This window comes from Styela clava, chromosome 3, assembly GCF_964204865.1.
Source record: "Styela clava chromosome 3, kaStyClav1.hap1.2, whole genome shotgun sequence".
Lineage (NCBI taxonomy): Eukaryota > Metazoa > Chordata > Ascidiacea > Stolidobranchia > Styelidae > Styela > Styela clava.
Window position 1 is genome coordinate 15,360,748 of NC_135252.1, and position 27,154 is coordinate 15,387,901.

The 27,154-nt window shown below is 33.7% G+C and overlaps 7 protein-coding genes across 7 annotated transcripts; 2 read left to right on the top strand and 5 right to left on the bottom strand.

The window, feature by feature from the left end:
* The first annotated feature begins 633 nt into the window (after window positions 1-633).
* On the top strand, window positions 634-2,357 carry LOC120342931 (DNA oxidative demethylase ALKBH2-like). The gene has a single exon (XM_039411983.2). It carries the CDS (start codon window positions 927-929, stop codon window positions 1,548-1,550), a length of 624 nt encoding a protein of 207 aa, XP_039267917.2. The 5' UTR covers window positions 634-926; the 3' UTR covers window positions 1,551-2,357.
* On the top strand, window positions 2,104-3,450 carry LOC120342930 (ribosomal RNA-processing protein 7 homolog A-like). Its single transcript, XM_039411982.2, has 2 exons — window positions 2,104-2,236; window positions 2,358-3,450. Exon 2 carries the CDS (start codon window positions 2,362-2,364, stop codon window positions 3,205-3,207), a length of 846 nt encoding a protein of 281 aa, XP_039267916.2. The 5' UTR covers window positions 2,104-2,236; window positions 2,358-2,361; the 3' UTR covers window positions 3,208-3,450.
* Window positions 3,451-4,772: 1,322 nt separating this feature from the next.
* On the bottom strand, window positions 4,773-20,606 carry LOC120342271 (uncharacterized). The gene is made up of 20 exons (XM_078111055.1): window positions 20,492-20,606; window positions 17,252-17,475; window positions 16,582-16,702; window positions 15,954-16,070; window positions 15,564-15,693; window positions 15,289-15,420; window positions 14,698-14,793; window positions 13,987-14,172; window positions 13,502-13,636; window positions 12,725-12,788; window positions 11,594-11,791; window positions 11,233-11,396; window positions 10,289-10,439; window positions 9,169-9,381; window positions 8,457-8,597; window positions 7,651-7,684; window positions 7,246-7,381; window positions 6,927-7,003; window positions 6,361-6,481; window positions 4,773-5,954 (listed from the first exon to the last, which is right to left on the bottom strand). Exons 1-20 carry the CDS (start codon window positions 20,528-20,530, stop codon window positions 5,557-5,559), a joined length of 2,877 nt encoding a protein of 958 aa, XP_077967181.1. The 5' UTR covers window positions 20,531-20,606; the 3' UTR covers window positions 4,773-5,556.
* On the bottom strand, window positions 18,152-20,254 carry LOC120343246 (putative protein-lysine deacylase ABHD14B). Its single transcript, XM_039412382.2, has 2 exons — window positions 19,257-20,254; window positions 18,152-19,017 (listed from the first exon to the last, which is right to left on the bottom strand). The coding sequence occupies exons 1-2, from the start codon at window positions 19,312-19,314 to the stop codon at window positions 18,215-18,217; spliced, it is 861 nt and encodes a 286-aa protein (XP_039268316.2). The 5' UTR covers window positions 19,315-20,254; the 3' UTR covers window positions 18,152-18,214.
* LOC120343245 (uncharacterized) lies at window positions 20,594-23,218 on the bottom strand. Its single transcript, XM_039412381.2, has one exon. The coding sequence runs from the start codon at window positions 23,080-23,082 to the stop codon at window positions 21,790-21,792; it is 1,293 nt and encodes a 430-aa protein (XP_039268315.2). The 5' UTR covers window positions 23,083-23,218; the 3' UTR covers window positions 20,594-21,789.
* LOC144421013 (uncharacterized) lies at window positions 23,080-23,607 on the bottom strand. The gene has a single exon (XM_078111057.1). The coding sequence runs from the start codon at window positions 23,600-23,602 to the stop codon at window positions 23,219-23,221; it is 384 nt and encodes a 127-aa protein (XP_077967183.1). The 5' UTR covers window positions 23,603-23,607; the 3' UTR covers window positions 23,080-23,218.
* Window positions 23,607-26,597, bottom strand: LOC120343503 (chaperone Ric-8A-like). The gene has a single exon (XM_078111056.1). The coding sequence runs from the start codon at window positions 26,514-26,516 to the stop codon at window positions 24,813-24,815; it is 1,704 nt and encodes a 567-aa protein (XP_077967182.1). The 5' UTR covers window positions 26,517-26,597; the 3' UTR covers window positions 23,607-24,812.
* Between the last annotated feature and the right edge of the window lie 557 nt (window positions 26,598-27,154).

The following is a 27,154-nucleotide window of genomic DNA, read 5'->3' on the forward strand; positions in this document are numbered from 1 at the left end:
TGAGTGTTTTCGTACTCATTTCATAAAATCGAGTGTCATAAAAAGTCCCTGATAGAAGCGTAAATATATACTACTACATAGAAATGCTGCATAAGTAAAGGCCAAAACTACACCAACACCAACCGAAGCTTATGAGATTTGTTTCAGGAGTTTTTTTCAGATACGAACATTGATAAAATATTTGTGACCCTCTCCCTTTCTGTTCCGCGATAAAAATATAATTTTTGACCCATTCATTGAAAAAGGTTCGCCATCCCTGTACTAGGCTATAATTCTCCATCGGTAGGTATTTTTAAACCGCGTGTGTCATGGATATTTTGAATAATAAAAATGACGGTTTAAAACTTGTAATCCATGTTGTAAGCGCCAACTCACAAAATAAGCATTGGAAATTTTGCAATGGTAAATTTTCCCGAGGTCAAAGGTCGGAAAAACATTCATATGATACATGTGTAGTGCAAAGCCCATATACACCCGTTCATATCGATACATGTGTAGTGCAAAGCCCATATACACCAATGTGTAGTGCATTGGGCTATGTTTACTTATAAGGTACCGTATCTGTATATTCCCTTCTAATCATTTGAGTGAATGAAGACACCCGACACCGATAGTTCTTAAAATAGCAAGCGTCATAAAAATGGTCCCCTGTCTGCCTGTATTCAGGTATTGCGAAATGATGGGAGTAGTCTACCGGTACCGGTATTAGGTTGTATTAATCTTAAGATAGGATCCTTCATTTCACTCCTAATTTGCTTTGAGAGCAGAGGTCCCGGTAGGCTAAAACATGAAAAGAAATATTGAAGAAAATATTCATACAAGAACGAGCATAGATAAACAATTTCAAAAAAATAGGGGAGTCAACAGAAGAGAAAGAGAAGGATTTGCATTGGCGTAAGGTGGTTTCAGAAAATCTTAACTGCATCATGACTGTTCTTTATTCCAAAAATGAGGCAGACGCTATTTTCAGAGAAATTGAAGACACAGTTGAGTACAACACCGGAAAACTGGCTAAAGTACAGATGTATGGAAAGTGGATAAACATTCCGAGGAAACAAACGGCATTTGGGGATGAAGGGCTCACCTACACATTTTCTGGCAACACAATTCCAGCCAAACCATGGCCACCTTATTTGTTGAAAGTTAAAAACAGAGTCGAGCATGCTCTATCTGACAAATGGATATTTAATTTTGTCTTAATCAATTACTATAAAGATGGAAACGATCATATTGGTGAGCATAGAGATAATGAAAAAGACTTGGACAGAATGGCACCGATTGCATCACTTTCTCTAGGCCAGACAAGAGATTTTGTATTTCGCCACAAAGATGCTAGAGGTGGACAAAAACGTCGAAAAGACCTTAAATCAGTCACAGTTCCATTGACAAATGGATGCTTATTTGTTATGAATCCTCCAACAAATGACTTTTGGTATCACTCCTTGCCAGTGAGAAAGAGAGCATCTTTTCCTCGTATTAACCTGACATTTAGAGTTATGAAACAGAAAACTGAACAAAAAATCCCCAAGCACACATTGTCTTTTTCTTAAGCACGAATTGACAAAACTAATGGCCAAAAACTGTTTAATTATCCTTGATTGTTTCTTATTTCTATAGATTTCACTCCCTCATGGCTGTTTTCCTGATCGAATCGACATGAACTACTTTTACTTTTAGTCTTGTGTCAATTGGTATTCATTAACACACAATTCTCCTATATGATTCTTCATACTTGCTCTTCTTAAGTGGTCAGCTGTAACATCGCATAGATCAGTCTCCTCGGTGTCTGAGGTAGTGAGCGTTACCTTGTTTTGATCAAGTGATTACCGTAACAAGGCACTATTCCCCAACACCTTCAGTCCAAAACACACTGACGGAGCACTTGAGTTTATTGTATTCTGCATCAAATTGGCTATGTTGCTCACATCAATATAAGTAGTATAAATGTTTTTTTTTAGAAAGGATGAAGTCTCATAAATACTATATGTCATATTATACAAGCTCGGCATTACTGCAGATTATAAAAACTCAAGTTAATTAACACTTTATTAATAGGCATGGAAATGTAGAAATGGTGATCTCTTTTTTGTTTCAAAGCCCTCAAGCTATCTGTTATATTCTATTCATGTAATATTAAGTTTCATATTCACTATTAAAATCTTCAAGTCTCTTTCAAACTTTAATTAAGCTACAAAGATTTCTTAGAACCCAATACTTTCCAGCTCCAGTGGTCCAGGTAATATACAGAATGTTCTGGTATTAATGATTTTCTTATTACTCTATTACTTTTGTTTTTTATTCTTCCATTGACAAATTATCAACAACTATTAAACTATTCCTCTTCCATGTTGTTACAGTATTATGGATATTCCACCAAGTTTTTGTTGCATCAGGATAAAATTTGATGATACTACTACCTGTGTGCATGATCTATTGTATAAAGAAAACAAGACTCGGACAGAGGATATAAACAAACCTAAGAATCGTACATTGTTGGTAACAAATGTGCCGCCATATTGTACTGAAGGAAATTTACGAAGATATTTTTCTAAATTTGGGGAAGTTGAAAATGTAACATTAGAAAGAAAACTTGGTAACGACGTGTCCGGATTAGTTTCAAAGACAATATTGGACAAGCCAACAATAGATGATTTAAAATTTTTCCAATCATGTGACGCTACACATGGATTCTGCTATGCATTTGTTGTTTTCAAAGATACAGAATCATTGACTAATTCTTTACGAGGTGCTGGCAAGCCTGTTAACAAACAAACTGTTTTTGTTTTGTCCAACAAGGAAAAACCTGTAGCAGTTGGTATGAAAAAGTGGGTTAGGCAATATATCAAACAATTTCCGAACAAAAGTTTGCTTCAGAATAACATTGATAAGTACATGGAAAATTATGATAGGGCTTTGCAGAAAGCTACAGAAAAGGAAGAAAATGCTGCGGAGGAAGCTGATGAAGATGGTTGGGTGAAAGTGACAAGAAAAGGTAAAAATCCGGTCATCGCGAGAACGGAAGCGAATCAACTTAAAGCGAAAGCCAAAGAAAAGATGAGAAGAAAAAGAAAGGACTTGCTGAATTCATACTCCTATCAAATTAGAGAATCAAAACGTGAAAAAATAGCTGAACTGCGGAAAAAATTTGAGGAAGATAAAGAGCGTGTTCAGCAAATGAGAGATTCAAGAAGATTTAGACCATTTTAACAACTTGTGGAAGAATGCTTGGCGAGGATGAAAGATCCTCAGCTAAAGTGGAGTGAGATTCTCAGCTCAACAGTCGGAAACCTGTATATGCAAGAGCTTACGAGTTGTTATCTCAGTAGTGAATTTGGTCACGGTACAGTTTAGCTTACTTACCGATATGACCAAAAGAACTCTTATTGATTGTTATCCAATATTTCTCATTGCTGATAAATTTAATCTTTAATACAAAAAATTGCGATATTATTTGAAGTTTTGATTTTTCCGTTATACTGGATTATTTTTCACAATTACGGTAGATGCTAGTATCGTGTCTTCACAGAGAACAAGGTTCTATACAAGCGCGCAACAATTGTGTTAAGAACTAAATTGAACCAGGGATCTTTGCGCGTTAAACTCTGCTGACTAGTCACAGTGGTGTGAATCAACAAGTCAACACTGGAGTGGTACTAGATCAGAGATGGCGAACCATTGACTCATGGGTCACCACCATGTTTCGTTGACCCACTAAGTCATGATAATGAGCGTACAAATATTTTAGTACTCCCATAGTGTGTGTACCAGGTTAAGGCCATAATTTCATTTGGATTTTAGTTCTATTACAAGTTCGGTAATTGTCTGTGTTAACCGAGTGAATATACCCCCTGCCCACAGGCTTCAGTCTCTTTACACAACTTGATGTCAAGTAGGCAAAACAAAATTAGTTACCTCAAAATTGGCACACACACTTCTGGAGCGCCAGCATTTCAGTGATGAAAATTGATAACGAACCGGGTTTTATTCTAATATGAGAACTATCATCATATATGCCGATCCCTGTGACATTGCTGTTGCAACATTTAACTATACACTTGGTTAGCTGATTTTCTTTCACAGGTGCATAAACAGAAATGGGTCTCAGCGTTTTATCTACACAGGCGAGAAATGGATGCTACTTTGTGCCGTTTGGAAAACACAAACTACTACACAATACTAACCAAGGAAATAAGACTTGGAAAGATGGAACTGCACGTTTCTCATTGATGCAAACTGACTAACTACCTATGACTAGGGCTGGGCATTTTTGAATACCTGATGATTTCAGAATGGAATCGAATATTTTTTTCGAATCGAATCTCGAATACTTGGGGAGATATATAATTGTGTGCGACTTTTTTATTGTAATTGGTCCTGTCAACAAATAAATTACTGAAAACATGGAATACACCACTCAGACAGATTGCGGAGCGTTCTCACGTAATAAGAAACACGTTCTATCAATAACTCGCAACAGAAAATAGCTACCGTATATGTCTGAATTGCGTTGAAAAAATATGGCTTCAATAAAAAAAATTGATGAATTCACCTCGACCAGTGGTAGAAATGAAAAAACAAGATGGCGGCGATTCGAAATTTTGCTCAACCAATTCGAATCGAAATGCCCAGCCCTACCTATGACCCATGGTCTTCATTTCTTCAATAAAAATATAATTTTTGACCCATTCCTTAAAAAACGTTTGTCCTGTACCAGCTGAGCCGTTTAATATCAAGGTACATACAATGTAAAATCAGCTAAATTAAGGATCGAATCATTTTTAAGCAGTATTATTTTATTATTAAAGATATAAGAAAAAATGGGAGATAAAAATGCAACCAACATTGTAATAATATAAAAAGAACATAAAAAAATAACCTGAAATATATAAACTTTTCTTCCCGTAATCAAAACTTATCCATTTTCACACGATACAAATGATAGAATTTTGTTTTACAAAATTACCCTGATCCAACAAAAGAAATTTACAAAACCTCCCTCAACCAACAAATCCCTGTAGTTCAGTGTTGAAAATTTTCAGGATTCCCATTCTCAATTTTCCCCTGAACCACTACCAAACCCCATTCACTTAGCAACCATGAAGGAGGTGTAAATAAATTCTACGTACTTGATATTGGTCGAAGTCGTTCGGGAATATTGTGCTCTTGTCATTAATTTTGTCAGGATTATGTGGTTTTAAAAACTTAATCTGACCATTTTTACCAAGCTTTGTCAAGATTCAACTCGGAACATAACATGCAATTAAATTCACCTACAAGCAATTTTCTTTGCATAAAAGTAATCCCATTTAATGTCGGCCAAAAAAACTCAACGTTCCAAATGTTTAGCAAAGAATTAAAACTGTCAATAAATTAATTAGTTCAAGCATAAACAGTGGATTATAGCCAAATGCTTGAATTATTGACAAAATTTTGGGAATTGGAAGCATGACAGTGGCTTTCGATATTTCTATTTTCACGCCACAAATAGAATGATTGGCAATGTAAGGCGTCTGCAATCACATTTTTATTATATATTTGCATATAAATGTGCTTAAACTACTCTTTTGCTGCTTTTTTAGCATTCCATAATAAAACTAAATGTTCCGGTATAGTATTATTTTTCATCATTGTACGAAACTTGTCTTTCAGCATGACTGAAGTTCTGCTATTAAAGACCTCGTATCCGTCATCTAGTATTGTCGACCAATTTCCTGGTCCATGTTTCTCAAGTCCCGAAAGAAATTCTTTGACTTCAGCATCTGTCCACAGGTTTCTCCTTGAAGTAGCTGACTGTCGTTGCATCCTTGATATTTCACGTTGTCGTTTTTCTCTGATTTCTTTTGTGTAAGAATCTCGGCGATGACTCTTCCTTATCCTTTTTCTTGGAGATTCGTCAAATTTTTTAAAGGGCTGCTTGAAATTATTTAGGACGCTTGGACGAATAGGAGATCCCACTGGAATTGAAACATATAAGAAGAATAGAAGAAGCAAAATAAGTAGTTCTACATTCAAATGAAATGGACTCGTAACTTCAGACAAACATTTTAAGCCATCTCTATATTTTAACCCAGATCTAGGAGCTGATTCTAAATCACAATTTCTCCATACCCACAGATTCATAATTCACCTTATAAGATAGGCTCAAGCAATTGTTGTTTTTTAGTATGAACAACTACCATGAAACTCCAGCCCAAAGGTAGTTTCGTGGCAGTGATACACAAATAAGGGTTTCAGATTAAACTGGTGACACTAATATTTTAAAAACTACAATTATAAATGCTGTTAAGTTCTTTTTTAACTTTGGAAATAAATTTCCAACTTTTCGAATGCAGAAAAATTTAAAAAAATTGCTTGCATTACATTGTTTCACATGTCTTCTTCTTTCAAGTTGAGGTGATGGTGAACGTGACGTTGAATTACTGCTACTACTTGCTTCCAGCAAACTTGGGGACTGCTTCCGCAAAATGAATTTTGGTCGCCTCTATCAGAAAAGAAACAAAGAGAATAAAATGCTGATTGGTCTAAAACTCCAGCACGTGAGAAAAATGTCAAATTTTATGCAATATGCTTAAAACATGGTTAAATGTTTACTACTGCCTACTGTCGCAGACGATCTCATATATACGATTCAAACTTCTGAAAACTGATAACAGGCTATCTGACCCCATACCCAATATGAATTAGTAACCAGACGAGAGGCCGGGATTTACCATATGATTAAGGCGTCTGATCGGCTCCTGGGATAAATATGTAAATCATGTTCTATATATCTTTACATCAGGGTTATCAGTAGATAACAGTTCTTCAGCAGAGATGTGACAGTAATATTGCACTCAAGGGCATATCATTGATCTGTACCAGGTGTAGCATGAAATTTGTGTCTGAGGGCAATTTCCTGCCCTATCAAAACAAGATAACAAATGTACCGTTTGAGTTCCTGCATCAATAGATTTATTCAATTTTGCATTAGATTTTTTTGATTTCGATTTTCTCTTGATAGGAGCTGAAATACAAGCACCGGATTAATTGAATGATTTTCACAAGATGAAATCATGTACATCTCATCTTAATCATTAAATGTGATAGGTTTCAAACTTTGAATTATCTGAATTGAACCAAAAGCTAGGAATAACGATGGATATATGGACCCAATTATGATTTGAGTGGCCCTCTCCAGAGACAAAGGGTTTGATTTGTAGTGTATTTTGTGAAGACTTTTTTTAAAAAAAACTAAAAAATTCGTACTTGATTGTTCCAGCAGCAATTCCTCTTGAAATTCTTTCTCTGATGCAATTTCTTCAATACTTGAATGACTCGATTCAATTTGTCGTCTTTGAAATACTGATGGTTTGTTTGGAACAGTCACTGAGCTTATATCACTCTATTATAATGAAAAGGGCAGCATAAATAACATTTTTTACATCATCTCGATAGGAAAAAGGGTCGACATGATTGAATAATTTGCAGTCTGGTTACAAAGTCAAGTAGAACAACTAGATCAGGCAATCATTTCAGATATACAGATCTGATGCCATCACACAAACTTGACAATTTTATTAACAACAGTTTCCATTTTAAATGAATACTTTACTCATATTTTTATGAACTTTTGCAACTCTAATAGACACAACTAACAATTTTATTATATACCTCTGGACTGTCAACACTCTCTCTGCCAGAATCTCTGAAAAAAAAAAATATTCTTGATTATCAAACCCAAAAAAGCACAAAATCCAGTCGAAGACTGTTAAACGCAGGAAATTAGGAATTTAATGAAAATTCAGGATAGTGATAAGAAGCAATTATGGATTCGGATCACCATTAACGTCAACCTGAAGTATAAATAAAAAAAAATAATCCTTAATTACTATAATCACAGTAATATCTCGGTAGTCAAACAACTCGATACTCGAAAAATTCGGTAGTCGACCAAAGTATACCAAAGTCAAAATTCTGTGATACTCTTAACGAAAATTCGGAGCTCGAACACTCGAGCCAAGTGCGGCCTAGTAAGATGACTCCACCCGAATCGCGCATCTCGACTGCCTCTCGTCTATTCAACAAGCATCAGTTCAAGTCAGAACGTTAGCGGGATAACAAAAATTTTGTGATTTAGTGCTTTTTTGCCGTTGATCAAAGCTCCAAAAGAGTGAGTGTAAAAGTAAGTGATAAAAAGGAAAACAGTGAAAAAAACTAGTTGAAAAAAGGTAGGTGTTCGAATGTGTGACCTCGTCTTACAGCATGGTGTATGTTTTATTTATGAGCTTTAGGCACGATTAAACAATTTTATTAAAATAATGACCATTGTTCAAGACAAAAAAAGATTTGGTACTGGAACAAATCATTAGTCGAACACCAATTCTGAACGAATTATGTTCGACTACCTACGTTTAACTGTAATTTTATCCAACTATTGTAAAATATATTCATTTTATATTCATTCAATAATGCCTCACTTTTTGCTTTGACTCTGAATTCTGTTCTGAAGTTCATCAGTAACAGCTTCACATCTTCGTTGCAAATTTTCATCACGACAAAAAATTTCACGATCATCTTCATTCACATAAATTTGACCGTTTTCTATCATTTCATCCCACCTAAAGAGTTTGGGTTAACCCCAAAAGAGGAAAGATGATAAGGCCATCTTTACGGCAAACCCTGGCTAACAAGCTCAAGTTGGTTATTAAAATGACAGTGTCGGGTTGAGGTCACTGAATGGTAATCAGTTGAGTCGCCAAGTAATGTTACTCAAATGACTCAAAGAAAATTTTGGGACCTCCTGAAGTATGCGCGCCAAGATGGCGCACAACCTGAACCCACGTTGTGTACCAGGTTGGGGTTCAGGTTATGCGACATCTTGGTGCGCATACTTCAGGAGCACCAAATTTTGAATAGTCGCCATTTTTTTCTTTGCCAAAGATCAAATGCAAATTGACATGTGAATTCTTTTCTTTAGAGTGATTTAATGATGAAACATGTTTGTTATCGTGTGTGGACACTCAGCCAACTGTATGAGTGATGAATTCTATGCTTTCAGTAATTTTAGTAGTTTGGAGGACTCATTACAATAAGTATTCAGGATTCAAAAAAATAATCAATTCGTTTCTGAAAGCACCAGTTATTCGGAAATGCCCAGCCCTGATTACTTCTTCACAAGTAACTTTTAACCTGTTCTGCATATCAGTTGTAGTAATATTTGAATTGAAATTGAAATATCCCTTTAACATTTCCCATCTCATGCCTAGATGTCTCGCACCACATAACAGATAAGCATCTTGTTTAGGTGTGAATGCAACAACTTTTGACTGTCTTGAAAATCTTGAACCAGACGATTTCTCGACATGATTTCTCTCCGATGAATTTATTGACATCATGTCAAACCTAGAGAAATGACATGAATGATAAGAGTGACAATTTTTTATTTAAAAAAAAACACATTTGTAGAATTGGTAAATTGAATAACATACTTTATTTGACTGATTCAAAGTGAACTGACTCATACTAAGTTCACTGATATATCAGGTGAATAAGGGATGGGCGTACAAGTAAGTGTGGTCAGAACCTTCCCCCCTTTTTGATATGTAAAAAAGGCATTTTCCTGTATCATACTTGAAGCGCTTCTTAGACCCTCAAGAAAAAACCCAAGTTTTCCAGCCTCATGCCAGACCCGCTAGTCGTTACGGTCTTACTTGACAATTCGAATTTTCAGACCCCCTTCGAAAATTCTTGGGTGTACCCCTAAATTAAGGTTGCCTACCTTTAATTAAATCTAGCCTGTGTTTTTATCAGTGTTTGAATCCTAGTGCCTTAGTGGCAATAAAATTATTTATTTTGTTGTTTTCAATAATTATATCTTGATATCTAATTACTTATACATATTGATATCTAATGAGTTCGGATGATTTGAATTTTGGAAGTCTTATACTGTATAGCGAAATTTGAAACTGATAATAGTGCAAAGATAATGAAATTCATTAGAAAACGGTTAAGCATGATACACTATCTTCATAATTCTGCTCAAATTAGGTTTTTGTGACTTGAGGGAAGCAGTACTGCATTATACAATTCTGCTTTGCAATTACCACTGAATTCTCTGAAGCTATGTATTACATCGCTGAATTTTGATCTCCTTGCACTCATATTTTACAGAAAAAGATAGGATTTTTGTTGGGGGCATACTAAATCTACATTAGATATGATATAATCACATAAAATGGTAACAACAACGAGCAATCCGCATTATAATAATACTAAGGCATAAAAAATTGAACTTATAACTATCTCTCACTCTTGTTGTCGAGATGATGACTTCTTTGTATTATCATCACTGTCTTCATCGATTTCATTGTGTGGCAATAATTTTCTTTTTATCACAGGTTTCACTTGTTTCTTGACAGGTTCACTTCTCCTTGAAGCTGGGGAACCTCTGGTAGATGAACCTGTATATAAACAATAGTAAAAGTAGTACCAAGGCTATGTATATCGAACTGCAGGTCTTTTCACATTGACATCTTACTTCGGATCCGTACCTGGTCGTTGCCTCAAGGATGCTTAACGAGATGAAAAATAGGAATAAAATAATCTCTTTTCATGAAATAGTAAGTATAATTGTAAGCTTCCATTGGGTCATTGTCCGACTTTTTATAATTAGAAACCTATTTGTAATAATCTTGATAGAAAGCAGTTAGGCATAAATAGTCAACCAGACATTCCAAGCATAAAGAATGTTTTTTGCGTCCTTTCGCATCCACAAAAAGTCTAACACCATGAATGACAAAAAGAAATTACATTTTTCCCAAAGAATATTTGCACATGTTTGAGGTAGCATTGGCTTAATCATATCCGAGAACATTGTTTGGTTTCTCGCAGTTAGAAATGACAGTGCATGAAAATAAGTGAAAGTACTGTGGTAAGGTGTTTTGGTGCTTGGAACACCATGTGTAGAAGACAGTAAAGATGAAAAAATTATTCTAATCTGATAAAAACAAAGTCATGCAACGAAGTAAATTTTATTTTCTGCCCTGATTGAGATATTGCCCCACAACTAATGAATACCCAAATGTGCGTAACCTTGCACGTTTCATTGGGAGCAATGATAGGCAATTGCTTAACATCAAGAACAAATAGTTGATTTATATTATAGGAACACAGACCATAATTCCAACTTTATTCTTGACTCAACTCATTCAGCTATAGTATCACCAGTCTGTGTTAGGAAAAAAGTGTACATACCTCTGTCATAGTTATTATATCTTTTGTTAGCAGCATTTTCATTCTTATCCTTATTCATTTTAGCTTCAGCTGCCGCTAGCTTTGATTTTAAAACTAGATTCAGCACATTGAAATCACCATCATCCAATATTGCAATGTGTTTTAGTTTGATCAAGTTCCGAAACCTGAGAATAAAATTTTCTTTTTGGAATTGACTAATTTATTTGTTTTAAGGAAAAGCAAACTAAATGTTATATCAAACTGTAGTGACGCAACGAATAAAAATGAAACATTTTATATAAATTTCAATGCTAGATCCCAATGTGGGCTTGATAGCATAGTGGTTTGAGAAATGGACCCAACTTTCAGCTGCCTATCTCACCTATCCTTGATCTTAACATTTGTGCAGCCTTGTGGAAATGGAAAAGCATTTAATGTTTTTGTCCATTGTCCAATCCCAAAATGCCGGCATCCAACGACAATATAGGAATCCAGGTCGCATGTGAAAGGTATTCGTCTTCTGCTACTGTATGTTCGACTACTAACTGATGAGTGAAATGTTGAATTCAAATCTTCAAATCTAAATATGGAAACAGCAAATAAGTTGCTTTTAAAATTGGGAAATTTCATTGTTTTGCCTTGAAATGACCAGGCTTTAGTCTACAGCCTCTACACCAAATTTGAAATTCAAAGTGATGAATAAATGCGTTTATATAATAATTCACAATTGGGAATCTTGCGATCTCATTCATTCAATGTGGATATATCAGCTGGGTAATGCACTTCAATATTTCAAAAATTTTAATTTTGTTTGCTTGATAATACGAGCTTGAAAATGTCGTTCAATTCCTTGCATCAAACATTTGTTAGTATCGATATCACAACTATTAATTCATTCAAAAGCGTCAGTAACTGTTCCTCATTAGTGTTTCGATTCTTAGGTGAGGTTACTTATTCCGTTTGAGCTATGCCTGTCAATAATCAATCATAAGTTCCTGATGGATCCTAGTTGATGTGACATGGATGGACAGTTAAACGGAGTAAATAATCAAACCCTCAATCAAGTTAAAAAAAGTGAACATCAAATTTTAACGCTGTAAATGGAACCAGCTTGAAATTCAGATTCAAAAAAATACGGTACTCCCGAAGTATGTGAACCAAGATGGTGGTCACCGAAACGTAATATGTGTAGCAGGTTAGGGTTAGGCCATAATTTTATTCCAATTTTCCTTATTTTAGTTCTATCAGGAGTTCGGGGACTATCCAAGTGACTCCCGAAGCATTTGCACCTGGAATTTTGTCTAACTCTAACCTGGTACACACACTACGTTCTGGTGTCCGCCATCTTGGGTCACATACTTCAGGAGAACCAAAAAATTCAAGGAACAACTATATTGGAAATATCCTAACATTCAAATTGGCGTAGTATTTTTCTTTGTAAATTTTTTTATTTTTTTTTTGCGCCATGACTTTTGTTCAAAATAAAAGATATTGTATTTTATCATCTTCTTACCTTTCTCCTAATAAGAGATTTCGTGGAGAAATATCTGGCTTGTAAGGAGCCTTTGACAAAGCCTCTGAAATAAAAAAACAAAGTAATGATTCCAAGACATTTGAAACATCAAAGACTGACATCAATATTTTAAAATATATTGTGAAATAAAGACTAATCGATAAGTGACTCACTTGCTCAAAAAATACATATCAACCAAAAAATACATATCAGTTAAAATGATATGGTACTCAGGTGTGCTCAAACATCCGAGTGCGTCGTCCAGACAGATGAAGCCATCCCGAGTCGCACATCTCGGTTGCCTCGAGATCACTCAACAAGTAAGCGATGCTCAAATATATCATTCGAACAAATTGATAGTCGAACACCAATACTGAACAAATTAAGTTCGACTACCGATGTATCACTATATTTAATATTTCAAAATTAATGAATGCAATCAATAATCAAAATAATGTATGACATGAAATTCTGTAGTTAGACTATTGTATACTCTTCAAGTTAGGTCTTGTGCCATAATACCATTTATGTGTTATATCCCCATTGTTTTCAACTTTCAAAACATTTTTTTTTTCAAGTTTTGTTTGATTTTCTTAAATTTCTGTTGAAATATAGTTTTTATCAAAGCATATACACAAACTAATTGTGCAGGTCACAGAACTGGCAATTTAGTTAAATATGTAAGAGGATGTAGTAATTATCTTGAACGGAATTGATTTCTGATATTACTAAAAACTTTTCTCCATCGATATTAAAAAGATTCATAATAATGCTTACCTGCTGTTAAAGGTGCATATGCTTTCTTTTTACTTTTTACATATGGTTGCTTTGAACTTCCAGTCTCAATTTCTTCAATTTCATTATGAATTTCTCGGCAGTGTTTCACGATATGTTTGCAAGGAATTATTATACCTGAGAAGTCGGATTTAATATTAGTAAATGTTTTAGTTATAAATGCAAAGTTCACTCTCACTTCATAATCAGCAAAATCATCAATCAAGTAATAAATGCAAGCTAAACAGACAACTGTTTTCACTTTGATATATATTCTTACAGAATTAACAATCAATTACGATGTCCTTTAAAATCTGTTCATAGAACAGACTAGAGTGAGATATTGGTAAATTTAAACCACACAAGCTGAAGATTAGAATCCACTAACGTTTTCGCTGTCCTGTTTAACAATAGCGGAATTCCAAGACACTGGCAATCATATCAGATATACCGGCACCAAAACAAACTTTTCCATAATGAAATAATACCTGAATTATGAATTTGCTTCTTTAGTCTGTATGTGAGACCTATTTTTGGATCTAATTTTTCCATACTATTGTTATCATTGGTTGTGTCTTCATCACTTTCCTGATCTTCTTCACTGTCTGGAATTTCAATCAATGGTTTTGTTTTTGCAATTTTCTCTTGTACATTTCCTGAATCTGATGACGAAACTAGAAAAAAGAAACAATGACTTTGTATTGACAATAAATACATGATGGAAGGTTGTCCTTATTGAATAGCTTACTAGCCTAAAATTTTTTTCCAAAACTTCAACTCAGCTTCAACAAAATGAATGAGAGTTTGATAAACTAAAAATTCACAAGAAATACACACTTTCGATCACCAGAATGCATTAAAAAACGTCATTAATTTTGCTTATACTATGTTGTTAAGAATACTCATTATGGTACTATCAGATGACAATATAGCTCCAAGTTTCTATCTACAATTTGACAACTAGATTTATTGGAGTATTCCATTTCCACAACCTAATTCTAAAATATTTCAAAACAAAGAAAAATATTTTGATTTTGTATATTCTGAACCATCCTCAAAAATGCGTTAACACATTATAGATGGTCTTAAAAAATCACAGATATTATCTAATGTTGTAGGTAACCCAGAGCAGAGGGGAAAAGCCAATTGTATTGGTATACAATATACATCATTATCTAGTTTGAATGAATGTAAATTACCATCAATAAGTGTGTCATCTTCTTCAGCCTCCATAGTTGTATCAACTTCATTATTCTCTTCCATTTCTTCTGGAGGTTCATCCATGTTTATTCCATCTATATAAAAAACAAATTTAGATCGGTGGTTTCCATATCGCACAGCATTAAAGCCGAATAACCATAACGCTAGCAAAGCGTTGCATGAATAAATAGCTAATCAACCCTGTCACTGGAGCTGAGCTTACCACATTAGATAGAGCCAAGGGCTACCAGGAATTTTCTTAGCTCTTAACCATCCATTATTTTTTAAGGTCAAAACTTAAAAGTATAAAATAGTAAAATTTATTCTTTTTAGCGTATATTTTTTTTATAAATTCCAAGTTCTAATATTAATATTTTTATTTAAAAGTCAAGTGTTTAATTTCAAAGTTTGAAATCAATATAATTATCACAGTTTTGAGTCTCCAGCCCTGAACATAACAAATTCCAATAATAATACTACCAATAAAAATATGAGGAAAAAATTGCGACCTATCTGCGAGTATGTACGGGAATTATCACAGTTTCTGAGTCCCCAGCCCTGGACATAACAAATTCCAATAATAATACTACCATGGTCCATGTCACTTCCTGAATCTACCACGTCTTCATATTGATCCTCCTCATCATTTTGTTCTTTCACTGAAGTACTGATTTTCGCAGCAAATCTGTGTAATGTTGTCTTAGGTAATTGATTGTTCAAACCTAAAATTTAAGTAAATTTTTGCAAAAACAGAAACTTTTATTAAACACACATTTATTTAAATATACAATTCAAAAAGGAAGTTATTTCTAGAAGCCACATCCAAACTTCCATGCCATTATTCCTTAGTATATAATCAACATACCTTTTATAAAAGTCGCCATTACAAAATAATATGAAGTATAATCATGTCCATCAGTCCTAGCCAGCTTTTCGATATCAAGCTTCTTATTCAAAGTCCTTTCGATTAGTTTTTCCAACATCTTTTTTTGTTCCTGAAAGAAGATGTCACGGATATTAATGATTTGCAACTAATTTCGGTTGGAAATCCATAAATGGATTTACTTTGAATAAAAAAAAGTAAAATTTGGCATTTTTCGTGATTTCAAGCATATGCAGTTAATAAGAGGAGCATATTTACAAGTATTGGTCCTTTTTCTCTGCCTATATGTAGGCTACATTTATTTCAAATAGCATTACTTTAGAAATGCATTTAAATTGGGTAAATTCTCTAAAAGGTACATTTCCGCTTTACCTCATTAATCCGATCTCGATAAAGAACTAGGATTTTTGATGCTTCAACTGATTGTTTCTTCCTTAAAAATGCAATAACTGCCTGCTTTACAGTATGATGCCAAATGTCACAGAAATTCTGCAAAAAATAATAAAACTCATTCTCACGTTATAAACATTGAAGAATTTGAAAACCTAAGAAATGAATGGCACAGTTACCGGTACCTCTAAATCGATGCCTATTGATTTTCTAAAGATTCCTAAAGGCTTTTGATCTAAACTAAACACAAGATTGTAAATAGATCTATCTCTTGACTCAAAATCTTTTTTTAAATATAGCATCAGTGTCAAAAGTAGATTGTCATGCAGCATAAGCAATACAGTGTCTATCCATATGGCGGGAATATACACTAACATTAACATTATCAGTTTTATATTATCAAAATAATTTTGAAAACATAGTCATTACATCTCCATAGCATGAAAGTACAATAATGTCCAAATAATTTTGTCTTCTATAATTCAATTAGAGGTGATAAAGTTTAGAAAAAAACACCAATTTGGATTGTGTGAATTATAACAGAACATGGTAATAAATATCAACAGTCAAAATTTATTTGTACTAAATTCTTGGCACTTTAATGACTTACCGGATGTTTGATTACATTTTGAAATGCCAGTGCAATATCACTCAAGCGAATGAGAGCAGTTTCTAATGGAGCCAAATTCTCAGAAGTAAACCTCTGGTCAATATGTTCACCTAACATCAAGCTGGAATTATATAAAACAATACAAGATTAAAAATATTTAACTTGATATTAATTGGACGGATTTGGTAGATGACAAGCTGTATTGTTGGCTCAGTGTTTCTCAACTGGAGGAATTTTGTTAGGAGTGAGAGTTGAGCATAATACTAGTTAAGCATTTATTAACTACTGAACAAAGAACAGAGTTTTACGCACAGTGGGGGAGGAAAAAGAGATCTTAAATCAGCATAAAATGGAATGTATCGAAAAAAATTAGAAACAATTACTTTAGCTAATTGTTATGCACTAAATCAAAATTTTGTTTTTTAATTAATAAGTATTAGAAAAATAACAATTGAGGGACAGCAGCATTGTATCACGGTAAATGAAAAATATCACAATGTAGAGACAATGCAATCAAGCCCCTGTTGGTCAAGGATGGGATCTTCTTAATCCTAATAACTAGCATTATTATTAAGGATTTCGTTATTTCCAAATTTAAATACAAGCTCTGAGTCTTTTATCAGTGCCTAAGAATCGAATTGATATTTATCAAATTAGTAAATGTACTTACCATTCGACAACGATAAACAAGAGAATTCTTTTCTGAAAGGATGAACATTGAGATAGATAAGTTGGAACTTTTTTGATCTTGCTCATAAAACAAGAAACCAGTTTAGTTATGGCTGGATAAGTTGTCATCAAATGAATGAATGATTGCACTCCTCTATTTGTTTTTTCAACATCATTTAAATCTATAAACAAACTGGACAGCATACTGTCTGCGACCATCTTGCCCTGAAAGGAAAAGCAAAGTTTCAAACATCCTTATGTGAAAACTGATGCGTATGTTAAGTGTGATGGTTTGTGTTTAGCATCTTGGGCATCATACATCATTATCTTGGGTTAAAACTCATGCAAAACATCTTAATCAATTTGTATTAATCACTACAATGACTTGACTCACAGAAACACTTTCTAATATGAAAACTGAGAATAAGGTAATTAATTAGGGGTATAATTCAAAACAAATATATTTGAGTTTTATAGGATTTTGAAAGTAAATATTTGAAATATGATTATCCTGATATTGTAAAGATGCAGATATAGTACAGATTACAGTACTTTAGATAATTTATTGAAGGTATCAGTGAGATAGTTAAATGACAAGATAGAATACAGTGATGCATTGTACATAATTTTTTTTGTCATATTGATATTGTGGAGACTAGTGAGCATTGAATGGATGTTGTCTTCAAGTTTTGTGTGAGTTTAGGTCACCCATGGTTCGTGATAATGCATAGGCATCCCCCGGCCATAGAAGTTCTCTGGATTGCAGGAAATATGATTTATGTTTTTATCTTCACTAAATATGTGTGTGTTTAATCATCAAAGACAAGTTCAAAAGAAAACACATATATCACTCCGTAAAGGAAAACCAGGCCCGATATAGCGAAAATAGACATTACCATACTCTGATTATTTCCATATATTTTATTCGTCACAAACAAAAAAGTCAAAAACTGAAACACAAATTTCACATTGAGTCATCGGGTAGAGAAGCCACTGTAGTATTTGGAACAGAAGTACCAGTAGATAAAATGGCAGAAGAAGTTGTGCTATTAACAGCACTGGAATTTCTATTTGATTGCATTGATGTCATTTCTGTTGCATAAATCTCATCAAGAAACGTCTTGACAAATCTATGAAATAAATTAGGATTGTCAAGATATGCGGGATGACTACCATTAGGGATGACTTTTATTTTGCTACCAGGTATATTCGCTATAACTTCACTAGTTCTTTTGCCCCAAGTATCCCTCGAGCCATAAACAATCAATGCTGGTAAAATAATTTTCTGAAATTTTTCTTTTGTTCCGCCATAATTAGAAGGCGCTATTGGGATATATCCCCTCAGTTTAGAAGAATGATTAAGCACATAAGGTATTGAGTAGCGGCCACTCATTGATGGGCTGACAAGAATAGGTCTTTCAATTCCAATATTAGCAATAAGTTCATCCATAAAATCATTAGTGTCTCCTCTGAAATAGCCTTTTGTGCGTCCAAATCCTGGTAGATCCACAGCAATAGGATTGTAGCCATTTTTTGCCAAGAACCGTAATGTTCCTAATTTTCGCCAAGTCTGTGACGAGAAAGCAGCTCCATGGAGAAGTAGAATTGGAAGTTTTGTATCAGAACCATCAACAACTTTAGCAGTTTGAAAGTAGACTCGATGTCCATTTGTCAGATATGCACCAGTTGAATACTTGATACGAACTGGTGGTGGAACAGTGGTAGTTGTAACACTGACTTTTAAACCACCGTTACTCTGTTTTCCTCCTGGAATGTACAAAAGTGAATCAGTTAACAGTATTTTAAATTAAGCAAGATAATGATTAAGTGATAAAAACTTAAATTCTTTTTCGAAAGACTCTATAGTGATAAAGTGGAACTGTTATATACCCTACCCTGTTCATTTACAGGATTAATTAAACAATACAAAGTAAAACAGTTATCAGATTTATAACTATTCATAATCATAACATAAAAACCACTTAACATATATCCTACATACATACCATTTGCTGAGGCTTTGAAGATGCAACATAAAATCACAATCACAAGTTTTCCTTCCATATTTGATAGCTTGTTTTTTGACTATACCTATGCCACTCACAAGATATATATGTACATACAAAAATGTACAATGTCATGGTGATACTATCAGCTACATCATATACCTTTGCCCAAGGCAAAATACTAACCAAAATTAGTGATAACGACCACAATATTTTGACTATCGGTACTTCATATGGATGTCATGATTTATTTATAAGATCAGCAACTCATGATGAACAACTCCGCATTATACAGCAAAATATAATGAAAATTGTGACAGATTATTTAACAATCATATAGCCTATAAAAGAGGTAGATAAAATTTTAATATTATGCACTATCCTGTCAACTAGATTTCAAAGTAGCAGAGATGTACCGTACAAAAGCCAGAGTGCTGTTTGCGAGTAACACAAGCTAATGACCCGTTAGAGATTGAATACCAGAAATGAAAAAATATTCCATGTCAATGTCACTTTAATAAACAATCTCAGCAGTTGTGAAATCTCAGTGATTTTTAGTAATAACCTCTTAGTGTCACTTTGGTATGTGATTGAGATCATGTTAAACCAGTGAGATCATGTACCAAGGTATTTTTATGTCGTTGAAATCGCATATCAATGTGGCACAAAACAATTTTTATGCCTGGTGGGGGATGGTAAGAGTGTCAAATAGGCCATGGGAGCAATGTTGGAGACTGGTGCACTATACATAATTTCGGTAATTGCAATATGTTTAAAAGGAAATGTCAACTGTGAGAAAAAAGTAACAAATCTGTCATCTTATTATTGTATGGTGTGATAGAAGAATCTGTGAGTTTGATTGAGATTGTTACCTTGAACCCAAAGATAACACTCAAAAGTTTATTATCAGTGTTAAGTCTGTGAAAAGCAGAAAGAGACGTCTGAATGGAAAAAATAATGGCATGTCAATCAGCGATGAAAATTGTTTTGGGCCATACATCAATCAGCCCAATCATATTTGTTCATCCTACTTATAAGAGCAGCATCACCTTTTTTTATCATGGTTTTAAATATCGCAGATTGCTGAATTTTAAAACATGGCTTAAAAATTATAAAATTCTTTCAAGGGTTGTATAGCTAATCAATGACTGTTATGCCTATTTTGTCATGTATCGGTATTCGAAAAAAAAGCTACTTTGCATTTGTACATGCTTTTACTCGTATAATCAACATACCTCCATAACATCTTTTACGGTTACTTCTTGCTTTGACATTTTTACTTTAAGTCACTCAACATCCAATTCAAGAATTTCACATTATTATTATATTTATATTTGCTGCAAAAAAACACAGTTACATTACAAATATCAATTGAGAAAGCATGATACAAAGTTTGCTGTATTGAACATAGAGAAATCGAAAGCAAGCATTTGTAACCAAATTTATCAAATGGCCCAGGCATATAAAAACGATAGCAATCTACCATCAATAAAATACCACTTCATACATCAAAAGTAGGGCCCGACCGGTACCAACATAGTAATAAGATTGATAGTTCTTTAACACTACACAAAATAGGAAAATATCAATGTTTTTCCACAAAAATGATGGGTTCTGGTCTTGGCATTACTTAACAATTTCTGCATATATCGGTGGGTCTTTTCTGGCCTCAATCTGACTACACCACACAAAAATCACATCATTCTGATATGTCAATCACATAAAAGGAAAATAAGCATAAAAATGATAGCCTACAACAAGCAACGAAAACTTGGCATTGAGTGAATTTGAATATGGGAAAATCACTATGACACCATATCACAGAATTAGACAACAACAATTGATGTTAAAATTAGCCAATACTTTAATTCATTATTGGTAGGTGATATCGGTCCGACCCTACTATGGAAATGAAAATATTGGTATACATCCTGATATTAAGGATAGAAATTCGTATTTTATTTATTATTGACTGGACTAGATGAATCAATCAGAAAATTAGTCATGTACACAAACAAAAACCATAAATGAACCAAGTCTCAATGAAAAACTAGGAAGAATGAAACCCAATACTAAAACAGATCAGAACTTAAATTACGCCATAAATACTTCTTAATAAGCACTGTATTGTTTAATTAAACCACCAATTCTAAACCAGTGGGTCATAGCCTCTTGGCCAGAGCAACATTTTCAGATGGGACACAAAAAATTGCTAAAGATATTGATAAATTTAGCTAGATTGATGATAGTATCAGAGAATGACAATGCTGTATTTTGCTACAGGGTGGCATTCTAATTATTGAAGTAAAGGTGTTTATTTTTGCAGAAAGGATTTTTTTCATAGTTACCCCCCTGCAGAATTTTTGTGCAAAGAAAATGGGCCATGAGAGAAAAAGGGTGTAGAACCACTGGTTTGGATCAATAGTAAAATGGTTTGAAAAATATTGAATTATATAAGAACCCAAACTAAACAAACCAATCTATAAATAGGAGTTTTTTTAAACAAATACAAAAATTTCAAATATTGAAAAAGTCACGGATTCATGAAAGAAATTTGTTTATCAGATGGAAAATCGTCCATAACTAGTATTCCCAATTTTTTCATCTCGTCAGAGATTCCATCAATAAACCCAAACCAATAGATAACTATACCAGGACCAAATCTATTCCAATAACTATAATACTGGTCTCTCAAATATTCACTATGAGTTTGTAAGTCACCGAATGATGCTTTGCTTTCTATCCAACAAACCGGATAACCATTTACTGATATTGGAACTTCCAGTTTTACATCAGGAGTTTTGTCATATCCTCGTTTTCTTAGATCATTCTCATCCAGAAATGGTAGATTGTGCCTTTTTACATTTCGAACGAGTTTTTCCTCAAATTCAAGACCAACCGAATGTCGGATAGCATCATTAATTGGGCCGTAACACACATCAAAACTTATACAATGCAAAACTTGTTCACGAAGCTTCTCATCTGGTATAAGAAAAGGATCATTCATCCAAGATGACACTTTATTTTTGATCGATGTTTGTGAAACAGAGCTTGTGCTAGGGGGTTTGCTAGTAGGCATTGATTGTGTGGAAGATTGGTGATTGCTCATTGGCGGAAAACTAACATCTGGTTTAGATTTATTTGATAACCCAATACGAGAGGCCGGAAAAGGTGAATATTTGGTTCCATCAACTCTAGCAAGATCTACAGTTTTCTGCACTTGTTCATTATTTATATTCTCCATTTTGAGTGATGCAACTGTAGTTTCTTGTGTAACATTTTGATTTTTTCTGTTACCAATCACTGTTCCCGTAGCAAAATTTTCTTTGTTGTTAGCAGAAGCTTTTTCTTCAATGAGGTATTGCTCTACAATAATTCTTGCCATTAAACAAGGTGGAATTTCGAAATCATTTGCAATACCAATCAATACAGATTTGCCATTTACATCAGAAGAACCACTGTCAGTGCCATTCGAAACCGCTTCTTTTCCATTGCACAATTTTGCAATTTCACTTGAGGTTTGTTCTATATTTTGTGCGGGTAATTTGTTACTTTTCACTACATTTTGTTTATGATTCATTTGATGTGAGATATTCATTCGTTCTTTATATAATTTGTAATAATATTTCAATTTCTCTTCTTTCATTTTTGAGTGGTACGTCATTTTCACTTTTCGTTGCAAACAGGTCAAAAATATACTCATTAGTGTATGATATTGATATTGAGACCCAAAGTTTGAAATAACATTAGAGAGAACTGTTCTTGGACAATTAGATTTGTGGTAATTGATAAAGTCAAAGATTGTGCTGTATTCTTCCAGCCTCATTCTTCAAATAGATTGAATTTGAAGATTTCTAGCAGCAAACACAAAAAATTTATAATTGAAAAAAAAAATGTGGTTGTAAGCCAAATTGGATATATTTCACTACAAATTTATTTCAGTTTTAAAATTATCCTGTTTACTATGCTACTTGTTTTCCAGTTGGCTTTGGAAGCGAAGCTTGAATTTTCATTAATGCTTGTCTTGTTGTCTCTTGTTTCTTTTCCAAATCCTCAATTGTTTTCTCTTGTCTTTTAAATTCCTCTGTAATATAATCAACTCGTTTTTTCACATTCGCTTTTGCTTCATTCAAATCCTGCTTCACCAATACAGGACCTGTAAGCTTATAAACAGTGGCATCACTTTCAAGAATATCCAACTCTTTTTGTACGAGAGTATTCTCTGTAAGTTGAGCTTCAAGCTGTTGTCGTAGTTTCACACACTTGCCAATAGCTTTTTGATTTTTTTGCAATTCAGAAACGTGACTTTGAAATTCTAGCTGTACTTTTTTATTAACTTTTTCCATCCTGCTATAATATCACAAAAATACAAAAAAGATACGTTACATGAAGAACATGTGGAAGCTATATATACATAAATGTAGAAAATATTGATGAAAAACAGCAAAACATCTGAATATATTGAATATAATGAAAATAAGTCATAACATCACAATATAGCCATTTCGAAAAGACTGCACATTTAAATAACCCCATAAAGTGAAATATCATCCTTCGATAAGTTATTTTTTTAACTGATGGCGAGCTTGACTGTAATCTTTGTCCATGTTGTTCTATTGAGCAATTTGTAAAATGAGTAATTTGAAACTTCAAACAATGATACAACACATAAACATAAAAAAAAAAAAAAACTTAATGACTCCCATGGACAATAATCTCTACTAGGCAAAAACGAATGATCAAACAACACCTTACAAAAGAATAGGTTATAACTGTATACAAAATATAGCAAAAAATCTTGCCAACTTATACATATCATGATTGTATTTTGCAGAAGCTGGCTAATATACAGAAATTAACATTGTGTAAGATATGTCAGAATTTAGTTCTTAATCTAATATCGCAACAAAATGCAAATACTCGATGCACTACACAGAATTCTAGTACTCCATATAGCTTAAAAAGCATTTTTCTAGGAAAGTTGGTAGCATACGTGACGCATTAATTGACTTAATATATTGCAAGAAATGACATGAATATTATTTTGAAACAACTGTCAGAGAAAATTTTTTTATTCAAATAATAAAACTAAATTCATAAGAAACGATTACTAAAACAGACATGATTCCCTCAAAACAAATAACTTGGTGAATGCAGCATAAAATTTCATTAAACATAGAATTACAAAAGAGAAAACGGGCAACAGACGGGCACAATTACATATATGCATTAAAAAATGTACAGACTTGAAATATGTTTTTACAAATATAGCAATTTGCTTCAAAACTATCACAGTTAAAGCTGGACTAAGATACAGGAATGCCTCCAAGGTGCCAATGGTTGGCATATCAGCCTCAAAAGATAGTGTCCAAAATTTTATTCGAGGTTAGTTTTGCATTTCACACAACATAAGTTTTACCCAGGATATAATAATAAAGACAAATTATTCTCAAATAATGAACTTCCATTCCTATCGCAATATTTTGTTAGTTATTTAAAGGAAGATGAGTTCAGAAAATTTGCTGCAAAAGCTTATATTATGTCAATCTGTAATCTTCAATCAATGTCTTCATCAGAATCTTTCTCTTCTGGTAATTGCATATTGTGGACTTTTTGTTGAAAAGGAACCAGATTACCAGTATCTGGATCGATACATACAGGTTTGATAATATCATCACTTGACAATTTCGAAATCTGATTTGCTAATTGAACAGCAAGATATTCTTTCTGTTCTTCCGACATACCTTCCATCGGATTGGGAATATTAGGTGGAATGTGACCAGTAATGGGGTTAATTTTCTCTGCATTTTCTAAATATTCTTCTGTGTCAGAGTCAGAATCACAATCAGAATAAACAGTGTCTCCCTGGCCTCCTGCGAGTAACCCCCTGCTTGCAAGCAATCCCGCAGCATTTCCATAACCAGTGTATTTAACAAGTCTCTCCACCTTCTCTCTGCACAAGACAAATACAAAATCAGCAGCAGCCGCTTTTACTTCTGTGTTAGCATGTGTGAAAAGCTTTATCAATTTATTACGAAATTCTGGTCCAACTTCAGGACGATGCTCAAAATCCTTACGTGGTGGGATAACGTAATTCTTGCAATATTTTCTGACATATCTTGATGTACGACTGATGTGGCTCAGCAGTGAAAGAACAGGTTGCAAGCTTTCAGTTGTCAATGACTTATTGTGAATCTTCAATTCAACTTCTTTTAAAATATTCAAAACAGCACTGAGATCTCTTTCCTCCCATTGCGGGATGTCTTCGCCATTGTATGAAAACACATCATCAGGGTCATACTTGTCAATTAAAGGAATTATCGTATCATCAAGTAAACAAGACCTGGGCACAGTGTATAAACAATTTCCTGCGTCACCATGTAATTTCTCCGTCAAAACTTTGTCATCACCTGCTTGAACCAAATACAATTTACGACAAACTGATGTCAAATCTTCAAATTCAATAGTAATTCTTTCTTCCTTTACTTGACTTTCTTCATGCCGATATTTCAGATTCAAATTGAACAGTGTTCTTAATATTTCACAACAGGATTTTGCATGTGCAGGAGAAATACTAGCTCTGATACATGGCGTAGGTTTAACAACTCTTTTTGATGATGTCAATTTCGAATTCAAATAATCCAACAAGACTCGGCTACCCTCGTGGTTTTCAATAATCTTTGTTCTTGCTTGCACATTGAGCACAGAAACGAGAAACAGCAATCGAAGTGTTAAAAATTCAACTTCAGTATCATTTGATTCATCTTTGGGATCCAGAGATTTCAAACGTTGCAAAATGCCTTTTATAAGTTCATCGTCGCAACAATAACCTTGCGAATCTTTTGAAATGAACATGATATTGCATAGACATTTACTAGCAAGTGTAAACAGTATCTTAGACGTTTCGATGACCGTCATTGCCTTCCCATTTTTATCCAGTAATCCAGCAATCACTGTCAATATCTTCCATGTTTCTCGATTCAAAAATCTTCCATTCATTGACATATGATCTCTAGACATTACGACTAGAGCAGAAAGGCTTTCCACCACATATTCAGATTCTGAGGTGCTTTCACCATCCAGAGAAGACTTTAAAATATCCAATAAATGTGAGACAAATAGTTTTCTTTCTTGCATGTCATTTTTGCCAAAAATGAAAGCGCCACTATTCTTTGCATTGAACTTTTTTAATGCTTCTAATGATTTATCAGTATCATTCTCAGATAATATAGTATTAGGATATCCATTAATAGGTTCCATTGTCAGACTGTGGTTCACACTAAATGAAGGAAATCACTAATACTGTAATAGTATAGTTTAGTACAAGTAATGATCTGAACAGTTGTATATTGAATAATTATGAAAGGAGGATTTCTTAATAATCCTTTCACACATAAGGTATACACCTATTGTGAGAGATAAACAACTTAATTATTCTTTAAACCACTAACCAGAAACACAAAACATAAATAATAGACCAAATGAGTGATTCAAAATAAAATCTTTTATTAATGACTGGGTGGTAAAGAATGAGTTAATCAGATTTTTTCACCACCCAATACATGAATAAGTAATTGAAACTAGTTCAGTACTATTGATCTCTCTATACCAGAATACTGCAATATGTTAAAAGTTATAAGCACCGTACTGCTGGATGAATTTAATCTGACAGAGAAAAATTCTTGAATACCAAGTACAGAACTATTGCGCTATAAACAATGGGGATAAAAATATGTGGTGTGGGGCACGTGGAGTCTAACGAAGTACACGGAGCAAGTTTTTAAATAATGCCAACCAAAAAAAAAAACATGATGTAAAAAAAATAAAGTCCAATATTTATTATTTTTTTATAATAAAAGTAGTCTCGGACAGAAGTTGAGTCAGAACGCTACTGGTAT